This window comes from Mus caroli, chromosome 1 (assembly GCF_900094665.2).
Source record: "Mus caroli chromosome 1, CAROLI_EIJ_v1.1, whole genome shotgun sequence".
NCBI lineage: Eukaryota > Metazoa > Chordata > Mammalia > Rodentia > Muridae > Mus > Mus caroli.
This window is the reverse complement of record NC_034570.1, coordinates 155,774,366-155,798,583: the sequence shown is the minus strand read 5'-3', so window position 1 is coordinate 155,798,583 and position 24,218 is coordinate 155,774,366. Positions and strand designations below refer to the sequence as shown.

The 24,218-nt window shown below is 36.6% G+C and overlaps 1 protein-coding gene and 1 non-coding gene across 4 annotated transcripts in view; both read left to right on the top strand.

The window, feature by feature from the left end:
• The window catches only part of Dcaf6 (DDB1 and CUL4 associated factor 6), a 117,846-nt gene that overhangs the window by 71,319 nt on the left and 22,309 nt on the right, over positions 1-24,218 (top strand). The window contains exons 11-13 of one of the 3 annotated variants that reach the window (XM_029478272.1): positions 2,487-2,660; positions 8,990-9,049; positions 18,946-19,063. In XM_029478272.1, the coding sequence (XP_029334132.1) occupies positions 2,487-2,660; positions 8,990-9,049; positions 18,946-19,063 (352 nt within the window). The remainder of the gene's footprint in view (positions 1-2,486; positions 2,661-8,989; positions 9,050-18,945; positions 19,064-24,218) is intronic. The other 2 variants (XM_021161442.2, XM_021161509.2) reach the window with 2 other exon arrangements.
• Positions 22,935-23,068, top strand: LOC115032414. Its single transcript, XR_003838090.1, has one exon. It is a non-coding gene; the product is annotated as a small nucleolar RNA SNORA70 (small nucleolar RNA).

Here is a 24,218-nt window from a genome sequence, read left to right as displayed (position 1 = left end):
TTTTGCTTTGCATTTCCCTGATGACTAAGGATGTTGAACATTTCATTTGCTCTGTAGTACTGCTAGAGGTCGGGGATGGTGATTCCACCAGACGTTCTTTTATTGTTGAGAATAGTTTTCACTATCCTAGGTTGTTTTTGGGTTTTTTTTTTTTTTTTTTTTTTTTTTTTTTTTTTTTTTTTTTTTTTTTTTTTATTCCAGATGAATTTGCAAATTGCCCTTTCTAACTCTGTGAAGAATTGATTTGGAATTTTGATGGAGATTGCATTGAACCTGTAGATTGCTTTTGGCAAGATGGCCATTTTTACTATATTAATGAGCATGGGAGATCTTTCCATCTTCTGAGATCTTCTTCGATTTCTTTCTTCAGAGACTTGAAGTTCTTATCATACAGATCTTTCACTTGCTTAGTTAGAGTCACACCAAAGTCTTTTATATTATTTGTGACTATTGTGAAGGGTGTTGTTTCCCTAATTTCTTTCTCCTTTGTGTAGAGGAAGGACACTAATTTGTTTGAGTTAAATTTTATATCCAGCTACTTTGCTGAAGTTGTTTATCAGGTTTAGGAATTCTCTGGTGGAATTTTGGGGGTCACTTAAGTATACTATCTTATCATCTGCAAATAGTGATAGTTTGACTTCTTCCTTTCCAATTTGTATCCCTTTGATCTCCTTTTGTTGTCTAATTGCTCTGGCTAGGACTTCAAGTACTATATTGAATAGATTGGGAGAGAGAGGGCAGCCCTAACAGATTCGGAGGAAATCCAAAAAAATCATCATCACTACAAAAGGCTATACTCAACAAAACTGGAAAATCTGGATGAAATGGACAATTTTCTAGACAGATACCAGGTACCAAAGTTAAATCAGGATCAGATAAATTATCTAAACAGTCCCTTATCCCCTAAAGAAATAGAAACAGTCATTAATAGTCTCCCAACCAAAGAAAGTCCAGGACAAGATGGGTTTAGTGCAGAGCAGAATTCTATCAGACCTTCAAAGAAGACCTAATTCCAATTCTCCTCAAACTATTCCATAAAATAGAAACAGAAGGTACTCTACCCAATTCATTCTATGAAGCCACAATTACTCTGTTACCTAAACCACACAAAGACCCAACAAGAAAGAGAACTTCAGACTAATTTCCCTTATGAATATTGATGCAAAAATACTCAAAATTCTCGCAAACTGAATCCAAGAACACATCAAAACGATCATCCATCATGATCAAGTAGGCTTCATCCCAGGGATGCAGGAATAGTTTAATATACTGAAATCCATCAGCAGAATCCACTATATAAACAAACTCAAAGACAAAAACCACATGATCATCTCGTTAGAAAGCCTTTGACAAAATCCAACACACCTTTATGATAAAAGTCTTGGAAAGATCAGGAATTCAAGGCCCATACCTAAACATGATAAAAGCAATCTACAGCAAACCAGTAGCCAACATCAAACTAAATGGAGAGAAACTTGAAGCAATCCCTCTAAATCAGGGACTAGAAGGCTTTTCTAAGAACTGTTCACAAAACAGCACTCTTTCCCTTTCATCTAGCCTGCAAGCCTTCTGTACTAGTTTAATATAGCTGGTACCCTGGGGTACACATGTGTGCATATATAGAGATATATGTGCATGTGCGTGTAATGTATAGTCATAGATGTCTGTTTTCCCTCAGAATGTAAACTCCATAGGGGTAGGGATTATTTTGTTCAATGTTTTATTGTCCGGGAAGCCTCATATGTAAGAGGTATACAGCTACCTCTTTGCATAAATTTGTGTAATTTTTGTTTTCACCTGGGTATTTCCAAAGACAAGATTAAGAAAATATTGTATAAACCTTTTTAGCTAAAATATCAATTCTGACATAAGAAGAAACATTTTTTAAGGGTATGACATACAACTTTCATTTTTCAAAGTTATAATGAATTCTAATAATTGTTTTTAAATACATAACTACTTGTTTTATTGAATATTGTTACTTGACTGAAACTAGTAAAGTAATTGAAATTTTTGTTTAGATTTTTTAAATTAATATTTTGTAACTATTCTGTGTTATTTTTCTGTACAAAGAGAAGAAAAATGGTGGTGACTATTTGAATGTTTGATTTAGATTCTTAATGGATAAGTGTGTAGTGCAGTGAGTGATATGTACTTAGGCCCTATATACAGTCTGAAGTACCATAATATAAAAAACTATAAAATAAATTTAAAATAGTGTTTTGCTTTTATAATATTTTATTTTCATTAGTTTGGTTACTTAAATACTTATAGAAATTATGTGTCTAATTTGTGATAATTAAAGAGAAACATCTGATTGCATATGCATAGTCTGTCTCATAATTTAATGACTTTTTGTCAGTATTTCTTTTTAGTATTTCTCTTTAAAGCATGTCTTATTTAATCTTTCCCTTTTTAAGTGTATAATCAACTTTATACTATTTTTTGTCATGTTACTGTCTACTTTCTTTTCCTATCTGTGTCAGAATTTTTAAGGGGGCCTGAGATAGCTTTGCTCCGTAAGCGCCTGCAGCAGCTGAGGCTTAAGAAGGCTGAGCAGCAGAGGCAGCAAGAGTTAGCACAGGCCCAGCATCAGCCTCCCACTTCCACATCTGATCAGCCTCCTCACGAGGGCTCTTCACGGGACCCTCAAGCTTCAGGTTATTGATGTCAAGTGTGCTTAAGCAGCTTCTGCAGTTGCTTTCTAACCCTGCTCTGTGGAGTCAGTGTTCCCCGGCCGTTCAAATGAGAAGCTTGTGCGTGCAGCTTTTCTTACCTTCCTGGCAAAGGAGTGTTCAGTACCTACTGCAGAGGGTGGGGCTCTCAGGAGCATTTCCCAGAGGGGCAAAGACACAGCGATCCTTTAGTTTACTGCAAAACTATTTGGAAAGAGGTAGATGTTTATTTTTAAAGTTTTTGAACTACTTTCTACTAAATCCACTGACTTTCATGCCTGCATTGATCTTTCTGTAGAAATTCCCTGTGTGTGTAGAGACCCTTAGCTTCTCCTCTTTGTTAGGTGTGTACTATGGTTAATCAGTATTTTATAGATCTGGTAATTCTTTAGCCATGCTAGCATGCACTCAATCATTTCCTTCTGTTATTTGATTTTATTCAGTAATTTTTTTACTCATCACTGCTATAGTCAACTTCTGTATATAGGGAAGCAAAAGTACTTTATGATTTGTTTCCTGCTCTTGTGCTATCAGATTCTATCTATAGTGACAGTCAGTGCCACTAAGGGTATATTAATACTCTAATTCTCTTAGTATTTCTTGAGAATAATGAAAATACAGCATAAAATAGTTTATCAAGTGGAATAATAAGTACTATACATCTTATTGTGTAGGGATTATAGTAGCTGTTAAAATGTTCATCACAGAAGAAACATATGCCTAGTTCTCAGCTAATGTATTTATAATACTTGATATATTTTGATTTATCATCCTAAGGAATAATGAGTTTAGGTGTTAGTTCCTTCCTTTGAAAACTCTGATTTAATTAGTTGGAATTAATATGTACCATTTCTGGGTAGAATTAGTCAACCTTTGCTTTATAAGTATCTGTTCCAGCAATGGTAACCATAGTTATTTGTTAATAATTTTGTGGTAAAACATAATACATTCAAGCATTTGAAATATTGTTTAAAATAAGTCATAGAAAATAATTAGGGCTTGGGACAAGGCTTAGTGGTAAAACAGTTACTTAGCATGCCGAAGGCCCTGGATTTGATCCTCCAGCGCCACAAGAAAACCACGCCCGGCTTCATCAGTTTTACATAGAAGTTCTGATTTAAATTTTGCAAGTGGGTATGGGATGTAGCAGTATCTAGCAGAAGCTGTTTGATTACCAGGGTCACAGGTGGAAAACAGCCACTCAAACGCAACAGTGAGACCGTTGTGATTTAGCTAGCTCTTTATGACAGCCCATAGGTTCTCAACTCGAGTAAAATATGCACCAGCCTACTCTAAAAGAAGGGTTTTTCTCAAGATTTATTTGTATTATTTTAAATTTTGTGTATGTGTGTGCAGGTATGTTCACATGTGTGCAGGACCTTGGCAGGACTGAGGTATCAGATTGCCCATGGAACTGGGGTTTGAGGTGACTGTGAGCCACCCAACATGGGTGATAGGAACCTAACCTCAGCCCCCAGCAAGAGCAGCAAGTTCTCTTAACCACAGAGCTCTCTCTCCAGCCTCCCATTTTAGGTTTTTTGGGGTACATTTTTCTTCTAGAAGTTAAAAAATAGACCACAAGTCATTTAGGATTATAATACACCTCATTTTCTTTCAGGAAATACAACATAACTTATAAAAAACAGTGGTTTTGTTGTTAGCAGTATTTTGAGACAGGATCTCATTATGCACCCTCAGATGCTTCCAAACTTATAGTCTCTCTTCTCATCTCCCTGAGTGCTAGCTAGAAATAGAGGCAGGCTATTTGGTTTTCTTATTTAGGATTTGAGATATGTTCTTGCTGCCTAGCTCAGGCTGGCCTTGAGTTTGCTGTCCTTGTTCTTCTGAGTGCTGAGATGATAAGCATGTGCTAGCACTAGCCAGCTTGATTAGATCTGGGGGCTTGAGGTGGACTACAGCACATGTATGTAGCTCAGAGGAACTTGAGATACTTGTGGCTCAGAACTTGCAAGGAATCGCTTCCACTGGTTTGAGTCTTGTAAATCAGACTCAGTCAGGTTTAGAGGTACTTTTTTTTTATCCTAAAAAACTTTTTTTTTCCTTCTTCTTTATCTCATCATTATCTGGGTCTGAGACTAGTTGAAATCTTGTCCTTTACCATATGACTACATGAGCTTGGGCAGTTCATTTGGCTATTGTCTGTGACTTTCCAAGTTTCCAGTTTATTTAGGTATAGCCTACCCCATGTAACAGATGACATAAAGATAGGATAGACAATGTGTACATACAGTTTTTAATACTTGTGAGAGAGTACCATCTTACTTATAATATATTATTTAGGTAATGTAGCCTACCCTGGTTAATGGAGATCCATAGAGACGGGATAGATAAATATATAGTTCTTAATACTTGTGAGAGAATCCCATCTGATTTGTAGTATATCGCATCTCTTCAGAATTTCTTCGTATCCAGACCAGTTCAGGTAGACACAGCATTGAGGATTCGGAAAGAGCTATTGGTGCATTTATCAAATGAACGCCCCAAGTAGCTGCCGCAAAGGCATTCAGTATACGGCTGCTTTAAAAGCCCAGGTCTCTCTTTCCATTTCAGGTCCCCTGAAGTCATGCATGGGTTGCTGGCTCCTGCTCAGAGTGACAACACCCTGTGGAATCTACTGGTACTTGCCCAACCACCACAGAGCCCACTGGAGCATGGAGCCAGCCTAGAGAGGGTCAGGTAGGAACTGTTTTTTCACTTATGGCACGGTTTTGCCAATTGGAAAAAAAGTAACTTTTATACCCCAAAAGGGTGTAAAACATTGATGATTATTTTTGGAAAAGGGCTTTTCAAAACTGAGCCATATTGGAAAAAATCAGCATTTAACCTATCCTGTGCAAGCAAGCTCTGTTACACTATTAGCTTCCCTGCAGTGCTCGATCAATCTGAGATAGACACACTGGTTCATGTTTTAGCTTTTGTACATAATTAATAAATCAGACATGATTCTGACCTAATTCTGCAAACCTTTGTTAATTACCTTAAGTGTTTAGAGATCTGAGGAAAACAGTTGTGAATCTTAGGTTTTAAAGTATAATTAAATGAATATATACCCCGTAGTTTGAAGAAAATTTGCATCATTCTTTTTCAGTGAGTAGAGTAGCCCTGAAAGGCAGGGAGGTAGTAGTTGAATTAACTGATTCTTTCCCGTATGTTGAGTAGCTTACAAGGATTATCTCATTAGTCCTCAAAAATATTCTGCATACTTCTTTGTAGATATAGAAATGAAACATAAAACAATTAGAATAATTTGTCCAGGATGACAATATTAGTGAAGGAAAAGCCATTCAAACCTAGGAAATATGGCTGAAGAAGTTTTGTTATATGATAGATTGTAACTTTTTGTTATTCTACAATTGGAAAAGTTCTGGTGTTAACTGACTGAAGGATTTACTCAATATCAAAGTGCAGACTTGGGAGAAATAAAGAGTAAACAATATACTATGTGAAAATAGAATACACAAAGTAAATACTATACACATAAATGAATATATATATTGAGCTTAGTACTGAATGAAATATTGCTTAACATTTTTCCTACCTTTAATATAATTTTAAATATTTTAAATGTGTTTACTTATCATACTGCTTTAAGTAGTAGACCATATATTCTGGCTTTTATTTTGTGATAATGCCTTCTAAAATATTTTACAGAAATATGGAGCAGGATATACAACCAGCTGCAGGATTGAGTTGGTACTTGCTATTCTGATGGTCACAGTGTTAATATTGGAAGTATTTATGTAACAGGAGCTATAGGCATTTGTGGACACCTAGTAATAGAAAAGTGTGCCACTTCACATATTTATGTTCCAGGAAAATAATAATTCTAAAAAGAATTGTCTGTCCCTAAGATTATAAATAAAGTAAGTGTAATAGCCAAGAGTCACAAGTATCAACCTTTAAAAGATGTTAGGCAAGTGAGATGGCTAAGTGCACGGTGAAGGCCCTGGTGGCAAGTTAACAGCTAGAGTTCAGTTTTCAGGACCCACATTGTGGAGAGAACTGACTCTCACAAGTTGTCTTCTAACTTCCATGTATGAGCTTGCTGTAGCATGTGCATTTCCACACACAGTAGTCCAAATCACAAGTAATTCTTAGAAACGCACAATTGTGACAGGCTAAAACAGCTAAAACAATGGAGATGTTTTAGTTAAAATGGGGTTTTGTTGTTGTTAGTTTAATGTAAGCTTTATTACTTGTTTTAAATGTTGTAAGACTATAGTTTCATAACAGTGAGCATTAAAGATGTTTAGTTTTTAGTGATACTTTCTAAGTTTTATTGAAAGAAAAAGATACATTTTACTTCCAGAAGATGTATGTATTTCATGATGTATAGAAAAACAAATTATTTGTGAAGTGCATTTCTTAGTGGCTTTAGAGTTGTCTTGGAGCCTTTAATTATTAAAGGAGAACATGGGGAAATGTGTAACGAATCCAGAGGGATGAACTATAATTTGTAAAAGACTCTGAAGGGTATTTTTCCAGTGTTTAATAAATTGACTTTGCTTTGCTTTAAAAAGTATAACTTTACTTCTAAAGAGTAAATTGTCTGTTTTTCAAAATAATACAGGTGGCAATGTCAGATCTAAAATGAATACCCAAGAAATCATTTTGAAAAGAAAGATATGGTAGACTAAGGAACCAATAAACATTACCATTCCCACTTGCTTTCTTGCATAGTAGACTTGTAACCACATAGTCTGGTGAAGAGATGATTGGTAAAGATGGTAAAAGCTTCAGACCTTAATGTTATGGTTTGTCTAATTCTCTGAGCAAGCTGAATGACATTAGAAGATGGAAGACTTGAGGTCAATAGACATGGTGCTGGTAGCAGGCTTCAGACTACAAATGGAAGCAATGGAATGGTGTAAATTTAGAACAAAAGCAGGATGTATTTCCTTAGCTATTCAGCTAAGGATGATCTTTACTTAATACCTGTTTGGGGAAAATGAAAAGTTATTATTAACATAGCCGGTGCTTGGCCAGGCATGCCTTATTAACAGCATTCACTAAGAACTAGGGAAACGACCTTAGAAATTAGGAATCACTTTTACATGTGATATGAATCTGTGTTTGGTACCCATACTTTCCCTCTTTGCTGTAGCTCTGCTGGGGCACTGGGGCTTCTCTCTGGTGGGTATCCTTTGTCTAAGAATGGTTGGGACCAGAAGTAGCAGGTTTGGGGAAATATTGTCTTATAACTAATAAGGTGTGTGGAGGTGGGGAGTATTCAGGACTAAGCAGCATATTACTTTGTGCTTTCTGTACATTTGATGCAAACATCAAGGTAATTTTATGCAGTACTTTTAATGTATCTATATTCTGACTGCATTCTATTGCAGGATGTTAGCTGTGAAATTTTCCACTTGTGTCAAGTCAGCTGTCAAGAGATGTGTTAAAGTACTACATTCCTGTGCTTATAAGGGAGAAAGAAGCATCTGCCTAAAACTGTTGCTGATTATCAGAATTAAGGCTTGCTAACACCAGACAAATAGTCTTTCCATTTCAGTATGCTGATGTATACCAATGTTTCTAAAAACTAGAACTCAATAATGTAATGAATTCTAAAATAGAGACTCAATGTGTCCAAAAGGTCAAAATAGAGTTGTACTATTTGAAGCCAAAGTAGAAAAAAGAAAGCACAGACCATTAAGCGTTCTTCTTGCTTTTCTTTTTCTACCAGGTACCTCTATAAAGAAGCCTAAGCTTTCAGAGTATAGTTTCATTATGCACAATATACCATAGAGTTCTTAAAGTTACATGTTTCCTTAAAGGTATTTAATTCATTGAATATTTCCCCTATAAACCACTTTCTGTTATTGAACATCCTGACTCCTTATTCAGTCCATGGTATAGCAAACAGCATCTCACAAAGTCTAGTGAGCATCTCATTTCATGCCTTCAGTCTCCCAAAGCAGGATGAAAGCCGTTCTAAGAGCTGGTGAGGGAGGGTTGTTTTGTTTTTTTAAGGGCAGGATATCTTCTGTTTAGAGGAAATACCCTATTTCTAATTATCTCTCTGGCACTTGATCTGTGCTAGATGAATTATATTAAAGGTATGTGCATGGAAGTACAATAGTGGTTTTTTCAACTCCTCCTCAAGCTTGCTAATGCTTGCCTGGAATAACGCCTTAAGCACATGGCCCTGCTTCCTCACTGCTTGGACACACGCCACAGTGCTTACTTCTCTCCCCACCCTTATCCATTTGTTTCTTAAGCTTAGAGATTATCATGACATTGCTGTGCAGTTTTCTGCTGCTTACTTTTAAGTTGAAATCTCATTTTTGTTTCAGATTCTCCTTCTTCTGTGGTTAACAAACAGCTCGGATCCATGTCACTTGATGAGCAACAGGGTGCGTGCAACAGGAGATGCGCTATGCCCATCCACCATAGTTTTATTGCAATTCTTAGACAAAGTTCTTCCTTGCTTTTGCTTAGTGTATCATTTTGATTGTGGTCTTCAGTCACTATTTTATGGACTAAATTTTCCTGTGTGGTTTTGTGCACAAAGGGCTCTTTTGGCCTAAACAGATTATGTTCTGTGTGAGGTCATTTCTGCCTTTGGCATTTTTATAACAACTTTGAAGTCTGTCCTTTAACAGTTGGTAATGAATATAATATAATTTAAAATCATAAAATCATATAGAACTATGTAAGGTTAGGATATTGCCCCATTGCTCATTTAGAAGCTATTTGAATATAGTGATATTACACATTTCCAGGTTGTTATGGTAATGCCACTTAGTTTTGTGTCATACTTAACTGATGATGGAGACAAGGTCTTCTATGTAGCCCAAGTTGGCCTTGAACTACCAGTGGTTTTGCTTAGCCTTTCTCCTGTGTCCCGGGATTACAGGAATGCTGCCATCCCAATTTTAAGCTCTATGCTCATAAACCCAGAGGTAGATGGGAAGCTGGACACTCAGCAGGGAAACGCTCGCTCTTTCATTTCCAATGGTACTTTTTTGAAGTTAACAAAGGTATAGACTCAGACTCACAGGCTTGAGGAGAACAATATGCAGTCAACAGGTTTATCAGTCAAACTTTATTACTAGCAGATTTGATCCATTGTGGAGAGAACTGGGAAAGGAGAACATTTTGACAAAAAAGAGGTCCATGGAAAGGAGAGTGCAGGGGAGACTGTAGGAAGCTGTAGTGCTTGCTTTAGAATTAAAGGCAAATTTCTTATGATCTCAACTCCGAATTCTCTAAAGGGTTCTAAGCACTCTGATATAACAATGTTACCGATATTAAGCAACAAGGAATAACTTGAATTTACTTATTTGTTTATGTATGTATGTATGTATGTATGTATGTGTGTGTGTGTGTGTGTGGTATGTGTGTGTATCAGGGTCATGCCATGGTGCAGTCTTAGTGATCAGAAGAAAGTGATCAGGGGTCAGTTCTTTCCTTTCATTATATGGGTTCCAGGGATTGAACTCAGGTCCGGCTTGGCTGCAAGCACCTTTACTGCTGACCCAACTCACCAGCTTGATTTCATTTATCTCAATTGAAAAGGTCAAATGGGTAGCTAATAAATTTCACAAATTTCTTTTTAAAAATTATGAATAAGCTTGAAATCCATAGACTTGACAGGCTGAAAGGCGGCAAATGCAGGACTCACCAGTTCATTGAGTAAGGGAATCAATTTTGCTGTAGAATCTGATTGTAATCTTCTTAGAGAAATGTTCAAAAACTAAATTTAAAACATTTTAGAAACTTGTGTACCTTCAGTCTTAAATCATTTATTTGTAAACCTGATCTTAAAAAATAATCTAAAAAAAAAATAAAAATAAATAAATCTAGGTGTGGTAGTTCTTGCCTTTAATCAGCACTCAGGAAACAGATGCAGAAAAGTCACCATGAGTAAGATTGAAAATCTGTGTCAAAAAAAAGGCAAAATACAATGAGAAAAATGAGGCAGGAGGTAGGAAAAGAAAAAAAATAACTAAATGTGAGACATACAAAATTAAGCATATTTTATCTTTACACAGTAATAAAATGGGATACAATTATAGCATCATATTATATAACACTATAGCCAGATTCATGTTTAGTTAACCATATGGAATAATTTCTATAGACTTACATTGAATATTATACCTAATTTAGTTGGCACTTCATTTATATATGGTTCTGAGATATAAAAAAGAGAAGACTCAAGTTTAACCTACACAGTTTTAGCCTCAGTGTCTGGATGAATGGGGGTGCCATTTAGTTAGGTTGGCTAGCTTAGAGATAGAAATTAGAAGGATCTTTGTTTTGGGCCCATGTAATGTGATTTACCATGTAGTTGTATTAACAGAGATGTTTTTATAAGGTCAAATATCAAATGTGTTTGGCAGAAACTACATTGTAAACAGCTGTTGTAGTTTTGTGATAAAGCCCATGAACAGAAATGTCCTAATAATGGGAAATAACCTAAGCACACGAGTTTACCTATGGTAATATGTGTTAACTGACTACAGAAGTTAAGATGGGAGTCAGGCTGGAGAGATGGATGGCTCATAAGAACATTGGCTCTTCCAGAGGTCATGAGTTTAAGTCTCAGCAATCATATAACTATCTATAATGAGATCTGGTGCCCTCTTCTGGTATCCAGGTACACATGCAGACAGAGTGCTGTATACATAATAAATAAATCTTAAAAAAAAAAAAAAAAAGTTAGGACAGCCTGCTTGTCACTAGTCTTTCTCTTTTGGTCTAATTAATGTAATAACTTTCTTTTGGCTATTCATGCCACTGTGTATTCTCTACTAGCAAACTGAGTGAACCTTTGAAAAGTGTGTGTGTGTGTGTGTGTGTGTGTGTCCATGCCATGTCTTAAAAGCCAAACATGAGCTGGTCTTTATCTTCCTAACCAGACTTTTGATCATTGCCAAGTTGCCTGCGGTGTGCTGACACTCCGCTCCTTACTCTCTCTCAGGTGGCTTACACACTGTTCCCACTCCCAAACTTAAGCGCCTTCTGCTTATCCTTTAAGTGTCAATATCTCAAAAATATGGCCTTCCAGTATATAGTATTTTGTCTTTTCTCATTTTGTGGTCTTGTTAATGACTCTCATTAGATTTGCAGTCATATATTTGTTTGGAGGATTGTTTCATGTATACCTCTCTCCATAGTCTATATGTGATCTTTTTAGTCATTATCACATATATATGTATTTATATGTGATATATATATACACACATATACATATATATGTATATATATATATGTCTTCAATATGCTTCTGCTTTCCCCAATTTTTTAATGTGTATATATATATATATATATATACACACACATATATATGCAGTGTATAGAATTTTATCAATTCCATATTTGTATCATTTTATATCAAAATATACCAATATTTTGTTGGGGTGTTTTGGGGGAAGGAGGCTTGTGGTTGGTTTTTGTTGTTGTTGTTGTTGTCTATATAGGGTCTCACTATGTAGTCTTGGCTAGCCTGGAAATCTTTATGTAGACCAGGCTGTCCTGGAACTTTCAGAGATCAAGTCACATGCCTTTGCTTCATGTGCCGGGCCAGGATTAAAGGTGTGCCATCATGCCCATTAACAGTATTTTAAAATAAGCAGATTAATTCATTAAATGATCAGCGCTATAGAAATTATTTCAGTTTAGAAAATTCAGCCTAATAACCAGGTTTACATTCTGAAATTTTCATTTGGGTAATATATAAGAATGAATGGAGGATAAGAGAGTAAGAGCATATAAAAAATATTGTAATAACCCAGGTAAGAGACAGTGAAAAATCCAGTCTAAGGCAGTAGGGTGGGAAATAAGTAAAGCTTAACAATCTTTGTGAGTAGAATAAATAGAATTCTGGCTTGGGGTAGATTGACAATATGATAATTATGACAACAACTGGGGTAATAGTATGTGATACTTTGAAACTCGATAGCCAGAGATTGAGAAAATGATGTCTATGTATCTTGGTAAGATTATAGTAAACCATAAGATAGAGCTTTCAGGAAAAACAGATAGCTGTAGGGGAAAGGGTCTGTATAGACATCCTTCACATGTTGGCTTTGAGGTATCTTAGAATGTTTTCTCTTGCTATTAAGGAGTATTTATGGGCTGGGCATGGTGGCATGTGTCTTTAATGCCAGGACTTGGGAAGCACAGACTGGTAGATCTCTTGTGAGTTCCAGGCCAGCCAGGTCTGCATAATGAAACCTTGTCCTTAAAATACATCTAAGGGGAGGGAGGGAGCGAAAGTGAGAGAGGTAGGGGAGACTGAGGTAAGTTATGAGGAAAGAAGTTTTGAGTCACTTGGTCATATGCTCTTCTGTGCATTGCCAAAAAAGGGGGAGGGGAGGAGTAAAAGCAGAAGCACATTGAAGACAGATGTCCAATGGGAAAGCTAGGAAAGCTAAGGAAACCATATTTGGTTGGTAACAGCTTAGCCTACCAGTAATGTATACAATCCTCTAAGGAAGAACTTGTTCACTTCTTCAAGGAGATATTAACTCACATGAGGACTCTATATTCATGATATAAACTTTACCTTCTTATCTGCTGCACGAATAGCCAGTGATATAAATGTATATAATTATTAAAAAATTTCATCAGTAAGATCAATTCATTGAAACTGGAAAGTGTTATTAGTAGCCTTTTTGTCTTTGGTAATTACCCCCACCAAAAAAATATCTCAGAACTACTATGGGGACGTTAAAAGATATAGAAAGCACCCGGTCACCTAGGTGATGATAAATACACATTTTAAAAGAAGAATAGTATCTCTTCCTAAGTATGAAAAGGAAAGCAAATGTGTAGTCAGAGGTCTGGCCTTGTTGTCCAGGCCGAAGTCTTGTGCTCAGTCCCATTTTAGCCTCCAAGATGGCTGGGACTACAAGAGTGTATCTACACCCCTGACTTTGTCTCACTTGTTTTATTTCTTTAATCAATATGCTTTCTTTTTTTTTTTTAATTATTTATTCATGTAGGAGTACTCTTGTCTACATGTCTACCTACATCCAAAAGAGAGTATCAAATCCCTTTATAGGTGTTTATATTGTGAGCCACCATGTGATTGCTGGGAATTGAACTCAGAAAGTGCAGCCAGTGTTCTTAACCACTGAGCCATCTCAGCAGCCCACCAATATGCTTTCTAAATAAAATGATAGAGAAAAATGAAAAACAGACATTGTTATTTGAATAAAATAGTTTCTTATATTCACAACTCTCCTTTGCTCTCCTTTGCTAATTATGGACAAAGCACCATTGTATCTGCAAGGTGCCTAGAAAAAAATTACATATGATATATAATTTTAATATATATTTACACACACATATATAATAGTCTCTCATTAAGATAATGTAGAAAAAGGAAAGGAGGTATAATATAATTATAATCTCAAAAAATGAAAAATGTATAGAAAGTAGTAATTAAGGATAGAGGATATAGCTCTTACTTAGTATATACAAGGACACATTCACAAAATTTAAAGTTGTGGGCAAATATATGGATGTTTAACATCCATGTTAAACATCAAAATATATGTTATATGCATCTATTATATATTATATAGCTACAGTGACCTATATTTACAACAAAAATATATGTGTATATTATAAATATGTACATATAAATATACATATGTAATGCTTATAATATACATATATAATATATAATCATACATATTCTTTTATTTGAGATAGATCCCTCTCACTGTGTAGCCCTAACTGATCTAAATCTTGCTATGTAGACCAGGTTGTCATTGAACTCACATAGGACCACCTGCCTACACCTCTCCAATGCTGGGATTAAAGGTATGCACCACCAAGATCCCCTTTGAATGATATATCTTTTCTTAAGTGTTGAGAATTCGGAATGTTCTCCATTGTGGTCCTAAACTAAATTCAAGTATTCCTGAGCACCTGAGACAACAGGCCTGAGTTGCACGCCTAGAAAGACAATACATTTTAATGAGAACTTCAGGTGTCCTTTTTGTATCTAATTTCTAATGCTTATTATCCTAAAAGGAAAAATTCACATATATATACATATATATACATACATACCCACACACATATGTATACACACACACACACACATATGACCAGGCCTGAAATCCGGAATCCGCTGCTTCTGCATTGCCAGTGCTGGGATCACAGATGTACACCACCACGCCCCCTTATTTTAGTTTTTTAAAAAATTCTTTTGAAGAGTTAATTTGGGGAAGGGCATAAGAAATAATTTTGTATACGTTTAAGTCTTTGTCATGATTGAGCAAATTGTTTTATACTTATTACAGTGATAATTGTTAAGTAAAGGCTAAAAAAAAAGTATGTCATTTTATGTAAATAGGTTTCCTGTGGAGTTAAAACACTGATCTGTATAGGAGACTTAGTGGGTAGTCACACATAGGAAAACTGATTTGACTGAATCTTCTGCAGTAGATTACGAAGTGGAAAAAAGTGGATTTGTCATGAATTAAATATTTCTTTTAGACTCATACTTGTATAGTATAACAAATTGATTTTGTTGTTGTTGTTTTGTTTTGTTTTTTGTTTTTCGAGACAGGGTTTCTCTGTGTAGCCCTGGCTATCCTGGAACTCACTCTGTAGATTAGGCTGGCCTTGAACTCAGAAATCTGCCTGCCTTTGCCTCCCAAATGCTGGGACTAAAGGTGTGCGCCACCACGCCCGGCTTGAAATTTTAATAATGTCATGAGAATATTATATTAGTTTTATTTATACAACACTCACGATTGACACCAGGCAGTACACTAAGCAATACACTAATCCCTTACCCTTTCTTACAACTTTTTATAATTTTTATTTTTTGAGATTATAGTTACATTATGTCCTGCTTTCCATTCTCTCTGTATTTTTTTAATAACAGAATTGAAGTGACTAGCCTGCCCTCAGGCTGGATGTCATTCTGCCTCCACCTCTTAAGTAGCTGGGCTTACCGCCACTACCATGTCTGGCTCAAATGGTATTTATTCTAAGTAGTCACTAATTATATAATGAATTTTTAAATTTTTAGTAAATAGCAAATATTTAAAGCCTGTATATTAATGAGAAATATTAGTTCAGTATTTACCATCCCAGAACACATCTATAAACAGTATATTTTAAATTCTAGTGTATTTGTTAGGTTTACTATTTACTGGTTGGTTATTTGGAATGAAATGACTAAGGTGTTCTGCCTCATCTGACTGTGAAGACAAAGCATACAGCATGATAAGTATTGAAGAAAGATCTATATATTGTGTAATGAGTATGGCTTTGAAATAATTTTTAGGATGTGCTTGCTGTTCTAATTTAAAACAACTAAACAAAGTAGAGGAAACCTAAATGCTTCTAAGTATCCTTTAAATAATATAAAAACAAAACATTAATTTGTAGGTCTTATTTTTTAAAAGATTTATTTATTTATTTATTTTATGTATGTGAGTACACGGTCGCTCTCCAGACACACCAGAAGAGGGCTCCCAGTCCCATTACAGATGGTTGTGAGCCATCATGTGGTCACTGGGAATGGAACTCGGGACCTCTGGAAGAGCAGTCAGTGCTCTTAACCACTGAGCCATCTCTCCAGCCCCAATTTGTAGGTCTTTAAAGAATTTTTCTTTTTTAAAAAATTAGCTCAAAATATGTATTTTATCACAGTAAATTATATCCATTTTCAAATTTTATTTTATTATTGCATTGTATATGCATGTGTGTGCCTGGTGCCAAGGGAGGCACTGGAATCCCTGGAACTGGAGTTACAGATGGTTGTGAACTTACATATCAATGCTAAGTCCTCTTTATCAATCAAAGCCAGGTTCTCTTTAAGAGCAGCCAGTGCTCTTAACCTCTGAGACATTTCCTCAGCCCCCAAATTACCTCCATCCTCAGCTAAGGGATTGACATTCGGAGAAAACCCATCTTAATAAACTGTATGTAGTCACGCAAAGCAGCATTATGCTAAAAGAGTAGGAAGAGGAAAGTTAGAAATAAGTTCTAAACTTGGGAGTCTGAAGGTTGAGAACCCAATGAAAGAGTCCATTCCATTTGTATAGTGGTTGGCCAGTTGAAGCCAAGGTTGATAAGTTCATTTAGAGTTGAAAGGAGCAATATTAATCAGCTGTACTCATGTTATGATTATATGAAGATTGCTTCATGTTATGACGGTGTTTGAATAATTTTGTAGTAGATGACTCTAGGAAAAAGTCATGAATTTTAATTGCCTGGAGACTTCTTGCTGGGGAGAGGTTGGCTGGGTGTCGTACAAATGTTCTCGAAATGTTTCAGCACTGTTCTCTCATTTCCTTGCTTTGGTTTACTGTATTTCTGTAGCATATGAATTTATGTAATTGTCTTTATTTTCTTCAAAAACAAGATTTTTTTGGTTTTGCTTGGGGTTTGTGGTTCTGGTTTGGTTTTGTTTGGACAGGGGTGTGGTTGGGAGGTTAGAAGAGTGGTGTTGGCTTTTCTGGAACTAAAGTTTTAAGAAGTTATGTGCAATCTAACCTGGGTTGTGATAGTTTAACTCAGGTCCTCTAAGAATACAGCATAATATCTCTTAAATGGCCTTCCTGTTTCTTCTCCTCAGGAAAGAGTCTCACTGTGTAGCCTTGGCTGTCCTGGAACTTACAATATAGACCAGGCTGACCTTGAACTCAGATCTACCTACCTCTGCCTCCCAGGTGTGGGCTTAACGATGTGTGCCACCACACCCTCCATTCCTTCTTTACCTTAGTGGGAAAATAAGTACAAAGTATTTTATAAGATACTCTGTAAAAGACCAGCTCCAGCTCTGCCTGTGTCTTTGATCATCCCAGGCATTGGCCATAACCCAGGTACAGCAACCTTAGAGCAATAATGGCTCTGTCATCAGTGGGATGAAAATCTGTGGCATAACTAAAGAGTAAGGGGAAACTCTGTGTTGACCAATGACCCTCTCTTGATGCTGTTGTAAAAAGCAGAAAATGTGTGAGTAACCTGGATTTTTAAAGTTGAGATTTATTCTCGGAAAAGTAGCTCATTGTTACATTAGTCATGCAATGGATGCCAAAGAGAGAGAGAGAGAGAGAGAGAGAGAGAGAGAGAGAGAGAGAGAGAGATACCACAGATGAGTTTTCTCTCTGGAGACAGCTAGCCAAAGGGTCTGATACTTGGCTTTGTGTCCATTTCTATTCTCTGTGTATTCTCATGTTTCTGCAAGATGTCAATGACTATCCAAATAGGAAGTTTTAAAGTTCTACTTCATTTTGTCCTTGAATATCTTTTTGCTATTTGGGGGAGAGAGCTTTGAATAATCTCTACAATTTCTTTGACATTATTTGCCATTTTGTTTAATTAAGGGATTAATTTAGACACAGGGTCTTACTAAGCTAAATTTCCTTGGCTGTCTTAGAACTCACTATGTGTACCATGTTGTAGTCATATTTGGAGCAATCCACTTGTCTTTGCCTCTTGAATGCAGGGGTTGCAGATGTGTGCAGCCATGTCCAGCCAAAAGATGAAGTTTTTCCTTTTTGAGACAAGGTCTCACTCTGTAGCCCAGCTGGCCTACAGTGGTTTACAGCTACAGTGTTTACTGTAGAGCACAGGCAGGCCTTGACATCTTGGGGGTCCTCTTGTCTTAGCCCCCTAAGTGCTGGGATTATAGGTGTGAGCACCATGCCCACCTTTATTTGCATTTTTAAAAAGACACTATATATACATATATACACTTATACACACCCTATAAAATTTTAAGGTAAAATTACTGTCCTTTATTAAGAAATAACTTCTTTACAAGATTAGTTAAGAATAAAAACTGAAATATACTAAAGCATTGAAACAATTTTTTGAAAAAACAAAACAAAACAAAGCACAGTATGCTACGTCCTTGTGGTAGTGTCCTGTGAGAACACAGAACTCAGTAGTATCTAACTGCAGCACTCAGAACAGCTGGTTGAGAGCCTTTTCATCTTGTATTTTAGCCACTGCTAATCCTTTCTGATGCTCAAGCAACAAGAAATATACCATGGGTATTCTACTACATAAGGCACCAGTTTATAATGTGTCATTGCATGTTAGTAGCTTTTGATTCCTTATCAAAAGGGTCTGGTTTCCTAAATCTGAGGGAGTCATCTAAACAAAGCTAGAATTGATAATGTTGCTTTGAACTTTAAATGAGAACCCTAACATGAGCAAAAGTTAGACAGCAACCTAACTTAAGTTCTTTTAAATTTTAGGAAATGTCATATTTTTTTTTGCTGGTTTCAGAAACTTTTTCAAATGTTTTAAACACAATTTTCAGATAACAGTAATGAGAGGCTGAGCCCCAAACCAGGGACAGGTGAACCAGTTTTAAGTTTGCACTACAGCACAGAAGGAACAACTACAAGCACAATAAAACTGAACTTTACAGATGAATGGTAAGTTAACACTTTTGTAAAGATGTTCTTAGCTGTTTTATACAATTGTATTCAGTATGCTTTTTCTGTACTTCATTTTATGTCTTGTTTTTTGCTATTTACTGTATTAGTTTTGAACCCGTAGTATGTCCTAAATTCCGTGAAGAACTTGTAGCTAAACAGATGAGGTCTCTGCAGAGATGATCATTCTCAGTAGATGAGAGCCCTTGCTATCAGTCATGAGGACCCAAGTAGGAATCCCTAGCCATCATGTAAAACGCTGAGCATTGCTGCACATACCTGTGTATGCCTGTGGCCCTAGCATTGGGAGGCAGAGAGACTGGCAGATCCCTTGAGTTCACCAATGAGCTTCCTGTTCATTGAGAGACTCTCAGGCTAATAGGTGGAGAGCAGTAGAGGAAGACACCCAACATCTTCATGGGGCACGTGTGCATGTTACACATACACTTGCATGCACAGAAAACAAGTAAAATTCATAAAACCCACAGATCAAGTAAATCCCATCTGCAGATTAGGTGAAATCAGACCTTAGCATTTACATCTCTAAAAATTTAGCAAATTGTGTTTGTCATCCTGGGATGTTTGTTCTCATAGAAAATACAAACAATAATATTATCACCTATAGAGAGCATTAATTTAAATTATTTTAATCTTTGTTCTTTATGTTTGTGTATATAAACATATGGTCCTGATTTTTGTTGTACATTTTAGAACATAATTTAAATTATACTGAATATGCTCCCTTCTGCATTTGTTAAACTTAACTCTATAGTAAGCATTATTAACTGCAACGAAGCACCATTTTCCTTTCGCTGCTTATACTAATTGTTATTTTACCAATCTATCCAGCAGGGATGCTGGCGGTTACTTACTCACTCCCTTTTCATTGGAAAGTTAAGTTGCCATTTTTAACCCATTGAGGTTAAAACCCAACGAAAGTCTTTCTTTTTAAAACGTTTTCTATCTTCAGTATCTGTGAGATATATCTCCAGAGGTGAACTGTTTATATCAAAAGTGATTGCGAGCTGTTGTTTTCTCTTTCCACATTTCTCTCTCAGTGTATGAGCATTTTACTCTCTGTTCAATGTATTTATTTTTGACTCTTGATTTTTAAATAACTTTTTGTTATTTAATTAATAGAACGGTTGGACTTTTATACTCACTTAATGCTATACTGGTTGCCTTTAATGACATTTGTGATTTTGTCCATGATTAATTTAAGAAATAAATTTATGTAAACATTATCTTTCCCACTAATTAGAGGCCTTTTGATTGAGCATTATCTAAATATTTTTATTCAGCCTTGTTTAATTAGTAGTTTATGAATGTTTGTTGAAATATGACAATATGTAATTATGTGCTGGCATAATTATATAAAGCTTTATGTAACAATTATATCAATTATTTATAGTCATTTTAATTATCTATCACTAATATATTAAATCACATTAATATATTAAATTTATGTAAATAATTAATATACCATTTTATAATATAAAGTAAATTATGTACAAATAATATATCACATGTTAATATATTTATTCATATATAATTATGTTATATGCTTGATTAATATGTGATCATATGTTACATTATTCAGTTCACTGGTTTGTGTATAAATTTATTTTATAGTAAAGTCTGATTAAATAGAACTTCAGATATTATTGGAGACCTATGTCCCAAGTACTATTCTAGACGTTGGAAATTCATAAGTTAAAAAAAAATAGTTAAAAGACAAAAGAAATCTGTGCCCTACTGGAGCTTACATTTTTTTAGGTGGAGGAACTGGGCAATAATTACAGGAAATGAGTATACAGTGTAGCATGTTGGAAGGCACAGAAGCAAAGCGAGCAGGTAAGGACAACCTCCTGATGTCCTAAGGGAGGTTAGTCATCAATGAGAAGATGGCACAGATGTAGGGAAGAAGATTTTAGGCACAGTGACATCCTACGTGTCCTATATGTTCAGGGATCTTTTAGGAAGCTCACGTATGTGAAATGGAATGGGCAGAGGAGAGGCAGGTAAGCAGCAGATAAGATAAGCTGAGAAAATGAAGATGGTGTTGAAATAGAAAGGATGCTTTTGTTCCTGTGTTCCGAGTGGACCATAGGTAGAAGTCCATGCCAATTAAAAGACTGTGACCAGAAACAGAATAAGCAGTGGCAGTGTGTTGTGCCAGAATGGGAGCAGTAGAGGTTGTGAAGATAATCAGAATCTAGGTACTGTGTTACCTACTACTAGGCTACTGTGTCAGCCAACAGGATTCCTTAAAATCATGACATCTGTGGCCCTGGGCTACGATATATAATTTAACACAGGTTCTCGTATCTATCACTTATGCCTGACCTCTTCTGCTTTCATCTTTCTATACACGCTGTCTCTGGGGAAAGAATGCCTTCAGAACGGTTCTAGGATACATTTTACTCTCTCTTTTGTTTTTCTTCAGTGCTAATTTCACTTTAAGTGATCATAAATTTTATTATCATTCATCAGTTTGTCAAAGATTACCATTTCTATTTTAAAATATTCAATATAGTAGAAATTAAAGCAGAACATTAAAGAACAGTGCATCTTTTCTTTATTTTAGTATTGTCTCTTGCTTTTTTAGTGTCTTTAATGACAGATGAGTCAGTAGAGCACCCTGTGAGGTTGGCCTCTCACTTGACAGCCTGAGGAAGCTTCCTAAATCCCAGCTTTTTAGTGGAAATGGGCGCCCTTAAAAGAACCCATTTCTGAGGTTTGTTAAGAAGATTTCAAGGGATTTTACAGAGAAAGCAGCTTAAACTTAGCACACTTTGTATATGCTAAGCACTTCGTAGTTGTTAGCTATAACAGTACTCTTATTCTAATAATTTGGCTCATTTTATGCTGCGGTCTCTGTCCTTTCTTGTTGGCTTATGAAAGCTATTATCATACAATGCGAGGGTGATGTCAGGAGTTATGTTTGTTACAGCGTCTCCCAGGTATGGCGGTCGTTCTTCACCTGCAGTGGTTGTGCTGTAATCCTCCTGCTTGGACAGCAGATTAGGGGAAACCTTTGCTCATCTGACTTGTGTGTTTTCTATAGTTCTATAGTACAATCACCTGCTTATTATAAACTCTGGATTGTTTTGTAGCAAGTGTGAACCTGAGTTTCAGCATCAGCTTTCCACACACTGTTCCTTTGTCCCAGTGCCATGTATTTTGCACTCTCCTCATTTCACTGTGATTTATTGTTCCATATTAACTATGCTGAATGTCTGCACTTGAGGAGTGTGCCTTCTCCACTAGATTCTATTCCTATATTAGTATCATAATATTTTAACCATCATAGCTATTGTGCTCTATGCATTTTATTTATATCTGTATTATAGCTGTTTCAGCAAGGAAAAAGCTTGTATCATATTTGGTTATATTGACCACAATGACTTTGTAGTCTCTTCTGGTTAAAAAGATATTTACAGGGGCCAGAAAGATAGTTCAGAAGTTAAAAACACTTGCTCTTTTCCCAGAGGACCTAGGTTTAGTTCTCAGCACTTGTATAGTGGCTCACAACCATCTGCAACTCTGTTCCCAAAGGATCAGATGCCCTTGCCTGGCTGTTTCACATACCAGACTTCCATATAGTACATGGACATGCAGGCAGGCAAAAGAAAAAAAAAAGTATCAAAAATAAGGAAGAGAAGGAAAAGAGGGAGGGAGGGAGGGAGGGAGGGAGGAAGAGAGGAAGCTAGGAAGAGAGGAAGAGAGGAAGAGAGGAAGAGAGGAAGAGAGGAAGAGAGGAAGGAAGAGAGGAATCAAGAAGAAAGAGAAACAAAGAGGAAGGAAGAGGAATGAATGAATGAATGAATAAGTAAATAAATAAATAGCACAGTTAGAGACAAGAGTGACTGTGCAGTCAATTAAGCCAAAAAGGTCCTTCCCTCATGGGGGCCTGGTGCACAATGGCTACGGGCAGCCATCTTCTTGGTAGTGTACGAAGCCTGTTGCTTAATAAGAGCAGCACTAAGGACCTTGGAGACAGATTTCTGGTAGAAACTCATATCTCTGTATATTTCCTGCTCTTCCCAGTCTAGGCTCCAGACAGGTGTTCTGGTGCCCATGAGAAGGCCTGGAGCATGGTGGTCATGTTTCACAGGCTAGGTCACCGTGTTCATCAGCTCCAGGCTGCAGACATGTACACACATGACTGTTGTGGCCCGTCATAAAGGCAAGTACAGGGCTCAGTGGTTAAGAGCACTGACTGCTCTTCTGAAGGTCCTGAGTTCAAATCCCAGCAACCACATGGTGGCTCACAACCATCTCTAACGAGATCGGATGCCCTCTTCTGGTGTGTCTGAAGACAACTAGAGTGTACTTACATATAATAAATGAATAAATCTTTTTTAAAAAGTCAAGTGCAAGTTCTCTGGCACCAGGAAATCCACATTGCAAAGAAGTAGGGCTTCAACAAATTTAATACAGATGAGTTAGAAGACTGGAAGCTGGGAATCGGTGAGTCTCTGATGGCCGAGGGTCACACACATCCCCAGCTGTGGTCCATTGGACAAGTGGTGAGCCCCGAGCTCCTGAGGACTTTCATTATGCTGCGTCCTATATTCCACCATGATCAAAATAAATCTCACATCCAGTCTAGGAAAAAAAAAAGACAAAATGGGCAAACGCAATGAACAGTTCAAATCTGTTCTCCCACATGAAGAGAGGGGTCAGTTTGAGTGTGAGGGAGACTTTATGCAGAATGAATAAGTAGCAGTTAAAGTCAAGGGCTTTGACTGCCACCGTGTCTATATCCAGAGCCTGGCTCCTCCATCTCCTGAGACCTAGGACAAATACATAATGTTTCTGCCTTAGTTTCTTCATCTGTAAAATGGGAGTATTCCAAATATATCTCTCACAAGGCTGCTATGAGGAATTCACAGTTGTTCATTTCTTTATTTGTTATTGTTTGGTTCCTTGCTGCTGGCATGTGACTACTATGACAACGGGACGCATTCTTTGCTGTTCTGGTGACTCCGTCGTACCCCGCAGCCTGGTTAACCTGGAACTGCATCACCATGGCCATACCTGTGTGCTCCCGGGCCAGTGTAGGTTTGGGACAGCATGCCAGTTCATGTTGTCACTGACCCTCTGGTCTGGCAGTCAAGATGGCGCTTCCCTGGTTCTCCTCAGAGATCTT